At 47.1% G+C, this 17444-nt stretch overlaps 1 protein-coding gene across 2 annotated transcripts in view; it reads left to right on the top strand.

Annotated features, from left to right (window-relative positions):
• The window catches only part of LOC139470725 (RING finger protein 207-like), a 38245-nt gene extending 20921 nt beyond the window's left edge, over positions 1 to 17324 (top strand). The window contains exons 8-16 of one of the 2 annotated variants that reach the window (XM_071252990.1): positions 744 to 885; positions 3013 to 3113; positions 4026 to 4127; positions 4384 to 4549; positions 4779 to 4964; positions 12357 to 12408; positions 12667 to 12784; positions 13578 to 13670; positions 15177 to 17324. In XM_071252990.1, the coding sequence (XP_071109091.1) occupies positions 744 to 885; positions 3013 to 3113; positions 4026 to 4127; positions 4384 to 4549; positions 4779 to 4964; positions 12357 to 12408; positions 12667 to 12784; positions 13578 to 13670; positions 15177 to 15459 (1243 nt within the window). In that variant the 3' untranslated portion in view covers positions 15460 to 17324. The remainder of the gene's footprint in view (positions 1 to 743; positions 886 to 3012; positions 3114 to 4025; positions 4128 to 4383; positions 4550 to 4778; positions 4965 to 12356; positions 12409 to 12666; positions 12785 to 13577; positions 13671 to 15176) is intronic. The other variant, XM_071252991.1, reaches the window with a different exon arrangement.
• Positions 17325 to 17444: the final 120 nt, after the last annotated feature.

Here is a 17444-nt window from a genome sequence, read left to right on the forward strand (position 1 = left end):
ATTTAAATGTCATGTGTCAAGAACTTTCTGACTGTATACATCTTCGACCGGAATAAGGTCAACTGATCAAATGCTAGCCGCGCGGTGTATTTCTACAGATTGGTTTGCATGCTTACTTGTACTTAATGCTGCAACCCCTCGATCAGATGCCTGTCACTTACATCAATGTGACCGAGTCAGTACTTCAGTAGACCTCCGATGCCTACATCCAGAGTTACAAGACACTGGCCTCTGGCATCTCCTCGATATACGAATGGGTGCACTTATACAGTGCAAAACGGCTGAAAAAAATCACCTTACTTTATACGGTATGATCTTTCAGACCAAAGTATTATTTATTCAGCCTTATCAACTAGTTACAGCATTGATTTCATAATTCTTCCCACGACCGTTACAATTGACCATGATGTCAACACGCAGAATCACAAGGCACCACCCTTCGTTGTCGCAGTGCTACCTCCCCACAAAGTCTTCAGCTGTTACGCTCTAAGCAGTAATGTGCTCTTATGTAGCATCACCACTTCCGGGTACACCACTGGTTGGAACAACTTCTTCTGCAGCTGGACCTCTCACGGCTTCATCTTTCTGTCAAAAAACAGCAGTAAATGTATTAAGGAGTAATGCAGGATAAGTATACAAATGTAAAAAATATTTACGTTTTACTAATATTGTAAAATTTAAAGGTTTCTCATGCTTTACTGTAGGTATGTATCTTTGTTAACAAAGACTTGGTGATATTGCAGCCAGTACAAGGCAAAAGAGTCCTCGTTCAAGGCCCAGCTGACCGGCCTGACCACCCTCCTACCCACCATCCATGTCCATCTTGTGACATCAGCAGCATTCGCCAGCTCTGCCAATAAGTTTGAGTTTCTAGATATGTCCTATGTGAGTTGTGATTTTGATTTACACTTGTAACTTATCTAGTGAGAATTCCAGGCAGAATGTTAGTTTAAACTATCACTCAGTTTAGTCTGGTGACCATCACATGCATACACACTTGGTGCATGTTGTGCAGGGCCAGATGGTGACTCTCAGGGCAAGTCAGGCACTGCTGCCTTCACATTGTGCTGATATGGCTAAAAATACAGTTAGCTTTCAGCATTACAGTCAGTAGTAACTGAACAGTGCAAGTATTGTGTACTCTACACATGGGGGGGCCACGGGTGGCCACGGGTGGCCCAGTCGTCTAAGGCGCCGTGATTCGCTGTGCAGAGTTTGTGTCCCTTCAGCACGCCAGAAACCTATGATTGTGGATTCGAATCCCGGTCCGCCCCGATTATGTTTCTAGGTTTGTCAGCACCATACCCATGCTCGTGGGTTTCACTGAAGTGGTAAATGTCTGAGACCTGCATCAGTTTGGGCTTTCCTCCCACATTAAGCTGACATGCCGTGATATGACTGGAATACTGTTAAAAGCGGCGTTAAACACAACTCAATCACTCACTCACTCACTCTACACATGGGGGCAGTAGTCAAGATTAATCCTCACTGCTTTATTTGAAAAAGAGATTTGTTTCTGCTCTGATAACCATATCCTTCAAACATCAAAGTTCTATTTCTAGTTACCAGGTATTAAATTTATTTAGTTTATTTTCTACTGTGTATGGTGCTCATATTTGGTAATGTTATAACTTGAGTGTTTGTCCAATGATACAGGCCCTGCCTCACTGTCTGTGTGTCTACTGTTGTACAGGCCATGTTTGTCCAGTGATACAGGCCCTGCCTCACTGTCTGTGTGTCTACTGTTGTGCAGGCCATGTTTGTCCAGTAATACAAGCCCTGCCTCACTGTCTGTGTGTCTACTGTTGTGCAGGCCATGTTTGTCCAGTAATACAAGCCCTGCCTCACTGTCTGTGTGTCTACTGTTGTGCAGGCCATGTTTGTCCAGTAATACAGGCCCTGCCTCACTGTCTGTGTGTCTACTGTTGTGCAGGCCATGTTTGTCCAGTGATACAAGCCCTGCCTCACTATCTGTGTGTCTACTGTTGTGCAGGCCATGTTTGTCCAGTAATACAAGCCCTGCCTCACTGTCTGTGTGTCTACTGTTGTGCAGGCCATGTTTGTCCAGTGATACAGACCCTGCCTCACTGTCTGTGTGTCTACTGTTGTGCATGCCATGTTTGTCCAGTGATACAAGCCCTGCCTCACTGTCTGTGTGTCTATGTTGTGCAGGCCATGTTTGCCCAGTGATACAGACCCTGCCTCACTGTCTGTGTGTCTGCTGTTGTGCAGGCCATGTTTGTCCAGTAATACAAGCCCTGCCTCACTGACTGTGTGTCTACTGTTGTGCAGGCCATGTTTGTCCAGTGATACAAGCCCTGCCTCACTGTCTGTGTGTCTACTGTTGTGCAGGCCATGTTTGTCCAGTGATACAGACCCTGCCTCACTGTCTGTGTGTCTACTGTTGTGCATGCCATGTTTGTCCAGTAATACAAGCCCTGCCTCACTGTCTTTGTGTCTACTGTTGTTCAGGCCATGTTTGTCCAGTGATACTGACCCTGCCTCACTGTCTGTGTGTCTACTGTTGTGCAGGCCATGTTTGTCCAGTAATACAAGCCCTGCCTCACTGTCTGTGTGTCTACTGTTGTGCAGGCCATGTTTGTCCAGTGATACAAGCCCTGCCTCACTGTCTGTGTGTCTACTGTTGTGCAGGCCATGTTTGTCCAGTAATACAAGCCCTGCCTCACTGTCTGTGTGTCTACTGTTGTGCAGGCCATGTTTGTCCAGTGATATAAGCCCTGCCTCACTGTCTGTGTGTCTACTGTTGTTCAGGCCATGTTTGTCCAGTAATACAGGCCCTGCCTCACTGTCTGTGTGTCTACTGTTGTGCAGGCCATGTTTGTCCAGTAATATAAGCCCTGCCTCACTGTCTGTGTGTCTACTGTTATGCAGGCCATGTTTGTCCAGTAATACAAGCCCTGCCTCACTGTCTGTGTGTCTACTGTTGTGCAGGCCATGTTTGTCCAGTAATACAAGCCCTGCCTCACTGTCTGTGTGTCTACTGTTGTGCAGGCCATGATGGAGAGACTCAAGGCCATCGTCCACTGTCAGCATCCCCTCCACCCAACACAAGGCAGCCAGATAGACACAGACTTCAAGAACAAATTTGCCAAGTAAGTTTACCATTCCAGGCTTTTTTTCTTTCTTTTTGCTGATATCTTATTGGTGGCATGGGTGGCGAAGTCGTCTAAGGGGCTGCAATTTGTTGTGCATGGTTGCGTCCCTTTGGCACACAAGAAACCTTTGACTGGGGGTTTGATTCCCGGCTCAGTTTGATTATGTTTCTAGGTTTGTCAGCACCATACCTGTGCTCTTGGGTTTCACCAAAGTGGTAAATGTCTGAGACTGGCATCACTTTGGGCTTTCTTCCCACATTAAGCTGATACGCTGTGGTGTTATATGTAACAAATACTGTTCCAAGGGGTGTTGAGCCCAACTCACTCGCTGCTTATGATATGTTTCCAGCTTTTGTCACAGAGTGTCTCGTATATTTGTGAAATCCTGCACCATTCATGTCCGTCATATTTCCTGAACACTTCCACCTCTCTCCTACTGTGGAGATCTCGTGTATATCGTAAGGATTATGAATCATTGTATTCAGTTGTTAGCAGTGAACAGGTGGTAGAGGATCATTGTGGTTGGACAGAACTGTGGGGGAGATACTAGTCTGTGTGGCCAGTTGTGTTGAACACTATGGTTGTATTTCTATTCTTCTCTCGATACTGTTATTGGCTGATCAAAATAGAATTTGTTTCCCATCCTTTTCACCATAAATATTAATAGGCTTGTATATTTTAAGGTGCCTAGAATATTAGCTGATTGTCAGTGTCATTTATGTACATCCACAGAAGACATTCTGTGCATTCAGGCCCTTTGGTACCCCAAAATGTCACCCACTTATGTATTAATTTATGACCTCATACCTCTCCATCTCCTGAAAATATTTAAGAGGTGAAGGAATGGTGTGGATACCTCGCAGAGGTCAGATAAGCATTTGTTGAGCATCAGTATTACCATGGTTACAGGAGCTTGGAGCCCCTGTTGTATGATGGTCCCGGGAAAGTGTTGCTGGCGTCTAGCCCTGTCCTACAACGATCCACAGGAGTGCCTTCCTCACCCAGTTTCAAGTAGGTATCCAGGCAGGACTGTTATGAATGTGTGGATATTGTTATGAAATGCTCAGTATGCTCGGTAGAGGCACGAGATCTTTTCAGGAAACTAATCTAAAATCAACGACCATTTAAAATTTATATGGGGTATTTTGCCTCCTAACTTCTTCATGTCATTTGCATACTGATCTTCTTCAAGAAATTTATTTTTGCTGTGAACTGTTTGAGAAAGTCTACACAAGATCATTTTGCTTGGCCATGCTTACTTTTGCAGCAGGATTGAGGTTCCCAAGTTAGCTAATCAGGCAGCAGCTGCAGGAAACACCCCTGTCAAGGCACCACAGAACAACGGTCGCCGTAATGGCATCGGCAAAGTCAAGTTTATTGATGCCAAGGGTGTCTTTGCAGAACATTGTGTAGAGTTTGAAACTTCTCATAGGGTGGGTAATTAATAGAGTGACTCTGACCCCCTAGATAATAAACAGATCTACCCCTTACATACAGCAATGCATTGACTTCACTGTCACAGTGCTTGAGATAAGCGTAGGGTTCACAATTCCAACAGCATCTCTGTATATGGCACTACCTAGTTTTGACCCAGTAATTAGACTATGTTTCATTGAACCATTCTTTCATGGTACTGACATTCCCCCTTCTGTCTGTGTTCAGGATGTGCTGCAGAAGCTCGAGAAACTCAAGTCTCAGGTGCAGGAGCTGCAGAGAGATCTGACCCTGAGGCGATGTCTGGCGCGGCGGTCGGCGGTGGAGGAGCTAAAGAGTGTCATTGATGGTGTGGAGTGTCAGCTTGAGAAGCACTACGGCTACATAGAAGAGAAACAGCCAACACTCGAGAAGGTACACTCCCCTCTGCAGTAGAGATATGGTACTCCCACATCTGTAGTAGAGAGAAGATACACTCATGTCTGTAGTAGAGACATATATATTGTTGATACCCCCATAGCCCCTGTCAACAGACTCACTCCCACATAGGCATCCATAGCCCCTGTCAATAGACTCACTCCCACATGGGCATCCATAGCCCCTGTCAACAGACTCACTCCCACATGGGCATCCATAGCCCCTGCCAATAGACTCACTCCCACATGGGCATCCATAGCACCTGTCAACAGACTCACTCCCACATAGGCATCCATAGCCCCTGTCAATAGACTCACTCCCACATGGGCATCCATAGCCCCTGTCAACAGACTCACTCCCACATGGGCATCCATAGCCCCTGTCAATAGACTCACTCCCACATGGGCATCCATAGCCCCTGTCAACAGACTCACTCCCACATGGGCATCCATAGCCCCTGTCAATAGACTCACTCCCACATGGGCATCCATAGCCCCTGTCAACAGACTCACTCCCACATAGGCATCCATAGCCCCTGTCAATAGACTCACTCCCACATGGGCATCCATAGCCCCTGTCAACAGACTCACTCCCACATGGGCATCCATAGCCCCTGTCAATAGACTCACTCCCACATGGGCATCCATAGCCCCTGTCAACAGACTCACTCCCACATGGGCATCCATAGCCCCTGTCAATAGACTCACTCCCACATGGGCATCCATAGCCCCTGTCAACAGACTCACTCCCACATGGGCATCCATAGCCCCTGTGAATAGACTCACTCCAACATAGGCACCCATAGCCCCTGTCAACAGACTCACTCCCACATAAGCACCTTTCATTTACATTAAGTAATACATTACCACTGTTATACCGAGGCTGTTGTCTCCCACAGCTGCTCTTATAGCGAAATCTACCACAGAGATCTCAATTACCTCATGCAGCACGTGCGTAGCCACCTAGCTGCCATGTGACACCCTCCTCTCTTGTCTCTTCGCTTGCTCCAGCAAGACGTCCAATAAAGACTGCTCTGAAGCGTTCCTGTTTCTCCAACCATTCAGTGATATTTATTACTGTTTATTGTCTCAAATAAACTGTGCTTTTATGGGGTGTAACTACGCTTGTAAACATTTTTCCTGCCAAAAGGAAAATCTTTTCCCGCCCTTTTTTCGATATACTTGCGGCGTGTCTTGTATGCGCTTTGCGTCTTACGTTGCCCTGTTCTAGTATGTCGTGGGGATTTACATCACTCATTTCTCTATATGCTGTATGTGTATGTTCTATATTCGCATTGCTCATTGATGCAGGGTTTCTTGCGGGGACACCCGGTGCGCCCAGTGCGAGGTTCTGGGGCCCGAGGCGTTCGAGCGCTACAGGCTGTACGTGCAGTCTGTTTCCACCCCTGTGGTGGCCGGCCTTGTCCAGTCGGGGTCCCCTTGTGGGTACCACCTCCACGGCTGTGGCGGCCCCGGGGCTGTCCGGGGATTCCGTCACAGCGTTACTTGCTAAACTATTTTTTTTTTTTAAATTTATTCAGTCATATACACTGGATACAGATACAGTGGAAAAACAGTACAGATTCATGTATAAAGGTAGTTCGCAAAAGGATGTGGTACAGAGGAAGCATAAGGCATAATCCACAGCATGGTACGGATGAAGGCATATTTATGTATACAATTAAGAAGGTGCAGTATTTATGGTACCTCAAGTTATGTTGCAAGCATCAAGTGAATAAGTTATTTTACAATTTGAGTAAACAAAGCCCATTTTCTGTTAAAGGCAGAGAAGTAATTATTTCTACGTGCAATATGATATTCAACGTCATAGATACTTCTTATTGTGTTTTTAAAAGCAACAAAGTCAACATTTTCATTCTTAATACACTGGACAAAGATAAATCTTTTAGCAGCTACAATCAAATGGTTAATTAATTAATACATCAGAGGTACCAAAAAGGAGCTCGTTGTCAGTTATATGAATTTTTCTATGCAAAATATGAGTCAAGTAAATACAGAAATCTGACAAAAAATTCTTAACAACATGACATTCGATATAAACATGAAAAACATTTTTTTTGTGAGTATGACACATAGAACACTCAACGTTATCAAGAAGTTTCATTCTTAATAACTCACGTTTAGTAAATATTACTTTATGAATAAATCAAAACTGGAAGTCCCTGAGTTTTGTGTCCCTTAACCCATGGCAATATACACTGACTATTTGTTTCCATGGAGAAGAACATCCCATTTCCCATTTCAAACAAGATTTAGGGAGAGGGAGGGAATTCCCTATCAGTTGATTATAAAAAACTTTTGTTCCTTTTATAGAACGTGGAAGATCATAAATCCAAGGAGATACTGTGAGGTTAGAGGTGGAATGTAGATTTTTATCAATATTTCGTCTCTAACTTCTTGGAATATTAAAAAACATACTGGCTAAACTTGTGGACTCAAAGCTGGCGGCCTTATCTCAGGATAGGCCGCTGGCTGTTCCGTCCCCGGCCTCTTTGGTGGCCGCGGGTTCGGACGTGGGGTCCACTGGTACAGCGGCGGCTCCCATGGTCACCGGTCCTTCCCCCGAACCGTTGCTCCCGCTATCGGTTAAGGACCGCATGGCTATGGCTTATGACCTCTTTGAGGACATGCCTAAGCCCCTGCCGGTACCGCGGGGAATCCACGGCTCTGTGGGTTCCGCCGAGGTATTCGAGGAGTCTTCCGACAGCTTTCCCCACATCAACCTTGCTGCTCGGGATCAAGCCTTCCTTGGAGAAGGCCTTCGCGGTGGCCTCCGGTCTGGGTCTCCCTTTGCCTCCACCATCATGGAGAAAGGGTTCATTCCTGGTTCATGACCTTGCCTTTCCCAAGGCTGGTCCTACCGCAGAGCCATGTTGAGCGGTTGGGTGTCTGTGCCCCAACGGCTGCTACGGTAACGCAGGCTACCTTGCAGCAGCTGGACACCCTCGCTCGGCACTCCATGCTTGCAATGTCTCCTCGAGCCCCTTACTTGGCTGCAGTGGCCAGTCTGGTCGAAGGTTCTCCCACAGACCGAGACCAGCGCATTTACAACTGCCTGCTTGGTTTAAATGCTTCCCTGGAGTACGTTGCTGGGGCTTCGGCCTTTATTTCCTGCACGTGCCATTTTATGAGGCACCAAGCGTATCTTGCCGCCTCGGGGTTGGACGCTGCCAACCAGGAAGTGCTCCTTTCGCAATCTTGGTCTGCGCGGACCCTTTTCAATAACAAGATCCCTGGGGTTCTGAAAGAACAACAGGCTTCTTCGTCTGCCGAGGCCTCTCGGCACACACTTGATCTGGTTGGGTCCCTGCATAGACGCCTGGGTGCCGCCTCTAAGCGGAGTGTCCCCCAGGATGCTGCAGCCGGCAGGTCTAAGGGGTCAGGTCCTTCTTCCCCTTTCGCGGGAAGAAGGGGAAGCCCAAGCCGTCTAGGGATTCTCACTGGAGGGATTCGTATGCCGACAGCGCCAAATACAGTTGGCCCGTAGGTGAACCCGAGTCACTCGGTCCTGGAGAGTTGTGCCTGCCGCAGCCTGTCAAGTCCCCCTCTCCTTCCCCGGTTGGAGCCAGACTCCAGACTTACTGGGACAATTGGGAACAAGTGTTCGACGACCCGTGGGTGGTCAACACGATCCGGTACGTCTATCGGCTAGATCTCAAAGCGGATCCGCCGCTCACCGTTGCCCCGTTGGCAGGTTTCTATTCGGAAACTGATCTTCCCATCCTAGCCAATGCCATTGGCAGGTTGATGGAGAAGAGGGCGGTTCTGGGAGTTAGCCCTACCAGAAATAACACCGGGGTTTTAATCCTGGATATTTCTCGTTCCCAAGAAGGACAGTGCCGAACTCAGAATGATTCACAATCTGAAATCGTTCAACGAGTTGTACCTGCACAAGCCGCCCATGTTCAGAATGTTGACCTTGGCGGACCTGAAAGCTCTTATCATGCCCGCAGACTGGCTCGCATCGATTGACCTAAAGGATGCTTATCTGCATGTTCCGATCCACTCGGACCATTACAAGTATCTCAGGTTTGTCTTTCAAGGCAGGCATAACGAGTGGGTTGCACTCCCATTCAGCCTGTAGTCCGCTCCCTCGCTGTTCACCTGGTTAACCACCCCCATAGTGGGGTTCCTCCACAGGAAGGGTGTCAGGTACTTTGCGTACCTGGACTACTCGCTAGTGGCCAATCGGATGACGGACGTGCTGTCTCGTCAACTCGAAACCCACTTCGGCTCTTGGAGCAATTGGGGTGGATTGTCAACCTCCCCAAGAGCGAGTTAACCCCCTCTCAGAACTTGGAAGTTCATCGGAGGTCGGTTCGACACGGTGACCCATCGCCTCTTTGTCCCTCCAGACCGGTGGCACAACATTCGGGTGATGATTGCCAAAGTCTTAGCGGTGCAACAGACTGTTCACTTTTGGGAACAGCTGTTAGGGCTACTTGTGTCAGCCCAGGACTGCACCGAAACCAGGTCGTCTCCAACTCCGCCCGCTGCAACGGTTTCCAATCCAGTTGTTAGCACAGGAGGAGAACAGTGCGTCCGTCGCCCTCCCAGATCGGCTCCGACCGCATCTGGAGTGGTGGAAGGTCCCTTGCAATGTCTTATCAGGAGTCTCTATGCGGCCCTTCCAGGCCACATTGAACCTGTATACAGACGCCTCTCTAGTGGGCTGGAGCGCCCATCTAGAGGGGGAGGTGAGCTCGGGGCTGTATGCGTAGACGAACTAGGTCTTCACATCAATTGCCTTGAGTTCAAGGCAGTGATCAACGCAGTCAATCACTGGAAGCATCGTCTCGTCGAAGCCCGCCTCATACTAGCGACCGTTCTTGTGTGAACAAACTGGGGGGAACCCACAGTCACTCCCTACTCGATCTCACGTTAAAGTTTTCGCTCTGGTGGACAGTGTCCCGTGCCAGGTACGCGCCCGTCACATTCCCGGTGTGCGGAACGTACTGGCAGACGCTCTGTCGAGTCCTCGGGATCCGAGCCCCACGGAGTGGATGCTCAATCCAGTAGTGTTTCAGTGGCTGTGGGAACATCGGGGTCGTCTGATGGTCGACCTGTTCGCAACCAGGTTCAACAATCAACTCCCGTTGTTTGAATCACCAGTCCCGGAACTGAGGGCCATCAGTCACGATGCTCTTGCCTTAGACTGGAGGGGCATGGACGCTTATGCTTACCCGCCGACGGCGTTAATACCACTCATTCTAAGCCGGCTCTGAGGAGTTCGCTGTCGAATGTTACTGATCGCGCCCATGTGGCCGAACAGATCGTGGTACCCCGACTTGCTGGCCCAGGCCACGCAGTCACCACTTCCACTGCCTGTGAGTCCGGATCTCCTGATCCACCCTCACACTTGTCAACTTCATCCAAACGCAGGGCAGTTCAATCTGCACGTGTGGATGTTGTCACTGAGCGACTGAGGAGTAAAGGTTTTTCTCGTCTGGCGTCTCGGGCATAAGTTAGTATGCATTGTGATTCTACCCAGAAGGTGTATAATGCACATTGGGCTATTTTCACGAAGTGGTGTTGTAAACATCACATTCATTCGCCAGATAAGGTATCTGTGCAGGATATTGCTCGTTTCATGTCTCACTTACGAGAGACCCGGAAACTCTCCGGGGGTTCCATTGCCAACTATGTCTCTTCCGTTGCACGGTATGGGACGTTGCTATGGGTACCAGTCTTTCAAAAGAGCCGGTGATTTGGGGTATTATCAAGGGTTTCTTAAGAAAGGCCGCCTTTGGGCACCGGCCTGGGATCTTTCCTTAGTGTTGAAATCACTTACGGAAGCTCCGTATGAACCGTTGAGTAGTGCTTCGTTTCGGCATGTGACTTGGAAAACAGCATTTCTCCTCTCCTTTGCCACGGCGGCACGTGTGTCCAAGATTCATGCACTCGATGTCACTAAGGTACGATTCGATAGGGGCAATGAAGGAGCGGTCCGCCTGGGCCTTCTCATGGGCTTCGTCGCTAAGAATCAGAAATTGGGCCAAACGGAGAGAGAATTCAGTGAAAGATCACTCAAAGAAATCTTACATCCTGCTGATACTGAGGACAGATCACTGTGTCCGGTTAGGGCCCTTAAGTATTATCTTAGGGCCTCGAATGAACGCAGACAAGGGTGTGACCGTCTGTTCATATTGTGTAAGCCTAATCGGACTGCTGACATAACTCGAAACTTGATTGCGATATGGCTTCGTTCTGTCATCAGTCTGGCGTACCGGTCTATGGGGTTACCGGTTGCGGGGTCAAACCCGCACAAGGTCAGGGCGCTAGCGGCAACATTTGCCCTACACTCCAATATCTCTGTTCCCAGAATATTGAGAGGTGGTTACTGGCGTTCTGACTCGGTTTTTGCCAATCATTACCTCAGAAGGTGAGGGCGGCTTTGTGTGTGTTTTGTCCTTATTTGTATTTTGACAATTATGTATTTAATTGTCTGTCGTGTATCCCAACCTTTTAATGCATGCTTACAAATACTGGAATTAGGTCACGCGCCTAATGCATACTTTAAGTAGGCTTGCTCTGGGATATACGGTCCGAATGAAATTAATTTCCCTCTTTTCAATTGTTTAGCCTGATCTAAGATTTAGCTCACACGGGTACTGTGTTCTCATCTGCTGCTGCGATGAAATACCTATCCAGTGGGGCAGTTTGGAGTCACCAATCGTTTGGCAAAGACGATTGAGCCTTACGCTTGACAGTGCATTGGTATTCCTATAGGGTAACGCCTAGCTAGGTGCATGCGCATCGAGTGCTTCCGCCTTGGTGTTTACTTCCGCTGGTCGGAAGGAACACGAGCAGTCAGGTTCGGGTTGTAGGTGCTCCCCACCGCCTACTGTGGTAGTCAGCCTCGGTATATCAGTGGTAACGTATTACTTAATGTAATTTGTAGAATTTTCCTATTCGGAATATTTTATAAGTAATACGTTACCACTTGGGTTGATGCCCTCTTGACCGTCCCACTGAGCACTTGCTCTCGCTAGAGACAAGAGTGAAGGGTGTCACATGGCAGCTAGGTGGTTACGCACCTGCTGCATGAGGTAATTGAGATCTCTGTTGTAGATTTCGCTATAAGAGCAGTTGTGGGAGACAACAGCCTCGGTATAACAGTGGTAACGTATTACTTATAGAATATTCCGAATAGGAACATTCTACAAAACAGACTCACTCTCATATAGGTTCCAAGAGCCCTTTTTTTATTGGGCTCGACTATTTGTTGGGAATTAAACCCTTCTTGTTGATCATGAAAATGTTAAAATATTCATGTGGCCTTCCTTTTATGTGTTATGGGTGATAAGATGTTATGAATGTGGATGAAGTGTCTGACCGAACTGTCTGATGTTGGGAGTGTTTGTTCCAGCACTGGGAGGAGAGTGTCCAAAGGATAGCCAATGAACAAGAGCTGTACCAGGGTAAGTTGGGAATCAGCACACCTCAAGGTCATGTTGGGCCCAGGAAAATATCTAGTGTCTTCAGATCAAATGCCTGGTATTATCCATTGACCTATTAACAAATGTTTTTGTTTGACAGTGTCACCATCAACTGATTTTGTTATCCACTTGTTGGAAGTTTAATTCAAATAAACCATCATCATAATATTTACTTTCTGCTGTGGTGGACCTGAAAAGTTCAATTATTGCACCTCCTTACACTCTCTTGTTTGACTGCAGCTCAGTGCCAGGATGTTGTGAGACTCCAGCAGGAGACAAAGCACCTGAAGGTCATCACAGCCCAGCTGACCTCCTACATCTCATCCATAGCCTCCGTCACAGAGAGACTCGCACCCAAGTAGGTACCCCATTATCTCCGTCACAGAGAGACTCGCACCCAAGTAGGTACCACATAGCCTCCGTCACAGAGAGACTCGCACCCAAGTAGGTACCACATAGCCTCCGTCACAGAGAGACATGCACCCAAGTAGGTACCTTGTAGTCTTCATCACAGACAGACTCGCACCCAAGTAGGTACCACATAGCCTCCGTCACAGAGAGACATACACCCAGGTAGGTACCCCATTATCTCAGTCACAGAGAGACTTGCACCCAAGTAGGTACCCTATGGTCTCTGAGTAGAGAGTACGTTTAAGTGGATCCTATTTGTGCTGGTGAGTTCTGTTTTCATGACAGTTTAGGGGTTTAATGGCCATGAAGACTCCAGCAGACCTGATGTTTGACAGACACAAAATGGTAGTATACATGTTTTGTTTTCCACTTCTGTGCATTTGATCCTTGCTATGCTAACCTGTCAGTATTAGACTCTTTCTCGCCGCCATGCATCACATTGCTCTAACCATGCTAACATGAATGTTCTCTCCAGCTTGTAAAGAGAACCAGCGTTTGTCATGTTCTTATGCACTGCTACATTTTCATAGACACACGTTCAGGGCCAAGAATGTTATGAATGAATTGATAACCTACTCTTGATCGCAGTTGTATGCAGCTTCATAATATATTTAGTGTGATTTCTACTGAACACATTTACCTTATTGAGACCTAGGGTACACAGACATTTGCATGACAAGTTGCGTGTGAGGAGGTCGCTGTCAGCATGTGTGACACTTCATGTATGTTTCTGTCGCCAGGCTTGGCCAGTCTACGAATGACACGGAGCATGACAATCAGATGCATGCATTGTTGGACGAGATCAACGCTGTGCACCCAGACTCCCAACAGAGGTCAGATATTAGCACAATGTCTCCACAAATAGCCTTGTGGGGGCCTTGTATTTCAGGTCGATTGTCTGCACTAAGTCAATAGCTAGGTGACTTGGGGAAACTTGTAAATGATTATGTTAGTGTTAAAAGATAGATAAGGGACTGGTCATTTTTACATGGAGTTCAGGGGTATCTGATGTCCCTTACTGAATATGTGTATCATATTTCATAATGGAATCCCATAATGCTTGACATATTTTGGATGACCCCCCACCTTGTCCTTGTCCTTCTAAGACAAACTGTGAAAGCACTTTATTTTTTATTATAACCTGTTCATTTTTTCATGTCCAACCATGAATATTTGTATTATTTTTTATGACCCTCCCTAGAGACTGTCATATTTCATGGTGACTCTCCCCTGTTTCTCTCTGACCCACCCATCCTATAATAAACACCCAAAGGGGTAGGCCATATCTCAGCTGTGGCTGTTGACAGTACTCACACTGTCGGGTAGGCCATATCTCAGCTCTGGCTGGTTTATGCTGTGGCTGTTGACAGTACTCACACCCTGGGGTAGGCCATATCTCAGCTATGGCTGGTTTATGCTGTGGCTGTTGACAGTACTCACACCAAGGGGTAGGCCATATCTCAGCTGTGGCTGTTGACAGTACTCACACTGTCGGGTAGGCCATATCTCAGCTGTGGCTGTTGACAGTGCTCACACTGTGGGGTAGGCCATATCTCAGCTGTGGCTGGTTTATGCTGTGGCTGTTGACTGTGCTCACACCATGAGGTAGGCCATATCTCAGCTGTGGCTGGTTTATGCTGTGGCTGTTGACAGTACTCACACTGTGGGGTAGGCCATATCTCAGCTGTGGCTGGTTTATGCTGTGGCTGTTGACATTGCTCACACCGTGGGGTAGGCCATATCTCAGCTGTGGCTGTTGACAGTGCTCACACCATGGGGTAGGCCATATCTCAGCTGTGGCTGGTTTATGCTGTGGCTGTTGACTGTGCTCACACTGTGGGGTAGGCCATATCTCAGCTGTGGCTGGTTTATGCTGTGGCTGTTGACATTGCTCACACTGTGGGGTAGGCCATATCTCAGCTGTGGCTGTTGACAGTACTCACACCGTGGGGTAGGCCATATCTCAGCTGTGGCTGTTGACAGTACTCACACCGTGGGGTAGGCCATATCTCAGCTGTGGCTGTTGACAGTGCTCACACTGGGGGGTAGGCCATATCTCAGCTGTGGCTGTTGACAGTACTCAAACTGTGTGGTAGGCTATATCTCAGCTGTGGCTGGTTTATGCTGGCAGTGTTCACCATTGCCTGATCCAGGTCATCTACACTGTGAGATGATGATAATAACAGGTTCTCCATTCAGTCACTTTTGAATCCTACATGAGGGGAAGAAAGAGACAGGTGGTCACAGGTGGTGTTGAAGCACTTAGGCAACTACACACAGCAATGTTTGATAACCATGTCATATTATCATGTACTAACATATTTCACAATTTTGAACAGAGTTGATGCCATTCAGACAGCTGAAGACATCCGGCAGGTAAACACAGCCAATCGGAAGAACCCTCTGGATGATGAGCTGATCAAAACCAAGGGACTGCTTCGGGCGCCCTCCCTCCGCAGAGACAGTTCTACCAAGAAAGATGCCTCCACGACACAAACTGTCCCAGGGAAGGATGAGGGGGACAAGATGCCGTCCATTGTGCAAGGAAAAGATACAGGGGAAGAGGACAAGGAAAATATCCGGTTAGAGAATGTGCAGCCAGTTAAGTTAACTCCAACTTGACTCCTCCAAGGAGGACCACTGTATGACCACCAAGAAGAACGACCAAGATAAGCAATGAAGCTCTGTGGTAGTACTCCACACAGGCTTCAGATGTCACGAGATATTTTGGGCACTTTTGTATCTGAAGGTAAACTTACTGGTGGTTCAATGTGTTATTAATAAACTAAAGTAAGGAAGAGCAGTTTTAGTGGCTCTTTTGACAGTACTGGTTTGAATAACAAAATCTGCCATTTTGCCATTTTCCATCACTACTGAAGTCTTTCATGAGATATTACATTAATTTCATTCCTATCAGGTGCCATTATCCCGTGGTGGTGAAGTTGTTTCCACATTTAAACAGTGATGTAATAACTCCATCAATTCATTGTAACTTGCAGCTATACCATCCTTGGTGTGGCCTCATGAAGGTAGCATACTTGGTGTGGCCTCATGAAGGTAGTGTACTTGGTGTGGTCTCATGAAGGTAGCGTACTTGATGTGGCCTCATGAAGGTAGTGTACTTGGTGTGGCCTCATGAAGGTAGCGTACTTGGTGTGGCCTCATGAAGGTAGCGTACTTGGGGTGGTCTCATGAAGGTAGCGTACTTGGGGTGGTCTCATGAAGGTAGCGTACTTGGGGTGGTCTCATGAAGGTAGCATACTTGGTGTGGCCTCATGAAGGTAGCGTACTTGGGGTGGTCTCATGAAGGTAGCGTACTTGGTGTGGCCTCATGAAGGTAGCGTACTTGGTGTGGCCTCATGAAGGTAGCATACTTGGTGTGGCCTCATGAAGGTAGTGTACTTGGTGTGGCCTCATGAAGGTAGTGTACTTGGTGTGGCCTCATGAAGGTAGTGTACTTGGTGTGGCCTCATGAAGGTAGCGTACTTGGTGTGGCCTCATGAAGGTAGTGTACTTGGTGTGGTCTCATGAAGGTAGTGTACTTGGTGTGGCCTCATGAAGGTAGTGTACTTGGTGTGGCCTCATGAAGGTAGCGTACTTGGTGTGGCCTCATGAAGGTAGTGTACTTGGTGTGGTCTCATGAAGGTAGCGTACTTGGTGTGGCCTCATGAAGGTAGCGTACTTGGTGTGGCTTCATGAAAGACCATCCTTGGTGTGATAACACGGAGGTACCATCCTTGGTGGGGCCTCACTCACTAAAATCGATCGAAAATAGTGCTGAGTGGCATAATCAGTCTAGTAGACTCCTCAGTTTTGGGCACAGACTATAACTGCCCTACTGTCCAAAGCTGTGCTGTCAAACTCACATAGGCTCTCATTCAATGACCATCACATCAATATACAGATTTGTTTTCACCGTGTAATGTTACACACCAGCATATCTGTGATTCTTCACCAGAGGCTACTGACTGTCACTGGCTTTCAATGAATTAGATAATCTACAGAGATTTTGTAAAGTAATGCTGATATATACATTACACCAAGTAAATGAATATTTACATGATTACCTGTTTAGAATTAAAACATTTTAATGTCTTGTATTTATTGGTAACTTAATATACTCATTAACATTTATTAATGTGATAGAGAATGACCATTGTCTCAGGTACATCTCCTCTTTACAGATGAGTCTCTCTCAATTTACTTTGTGCTCCACTTTGTGATTCCGTTTCTGAACCGTAAGGAATTTGTTGACAATGTCTATGCAAAGCCGCCATCGTGCTGGGTCTGTTTCATGTTAATGTTTGCTGACACACCCACAGTTGATCTTCCATTCACATATGACATGTTCCCTCGATTAGTGCCTCACTTTGACATAACTGAAGATCTTGATGTCATGAATTATTGGCAATGAGAATATCATGCTTTTGTAGGTGTTTCCTGTCATCCATTGTGTTCCTGAATATTGCTGATGGGTGGGAGGGGGGGTGAACATGTTCCACCAGTGTACAAGAAAGACTGGCAACTCTACTCCGATGTATATGTCCATTCATTATTTTTATTACCCTCCCAAAGTGATTACTGGTATCCATTCTTCACAAAAAAAT

Source organism: Haliotis cracherodii, unplaced genomic scaffold (genome assembly GCF_022045235.1).
Source record: "Haliotis cracherodii isolate W230 unplaced genomic scaffold, xgHalCrac1.p SCAF_21, whole genome shotgun sequence".
In the NCBI taxonomy this organism is placed as follows: Eukaryota; Metazoa; Mollusca; class Gastropoda; order Lepetellida; family Haliotidae; genus Haliotis; species Haliotis cracherodii.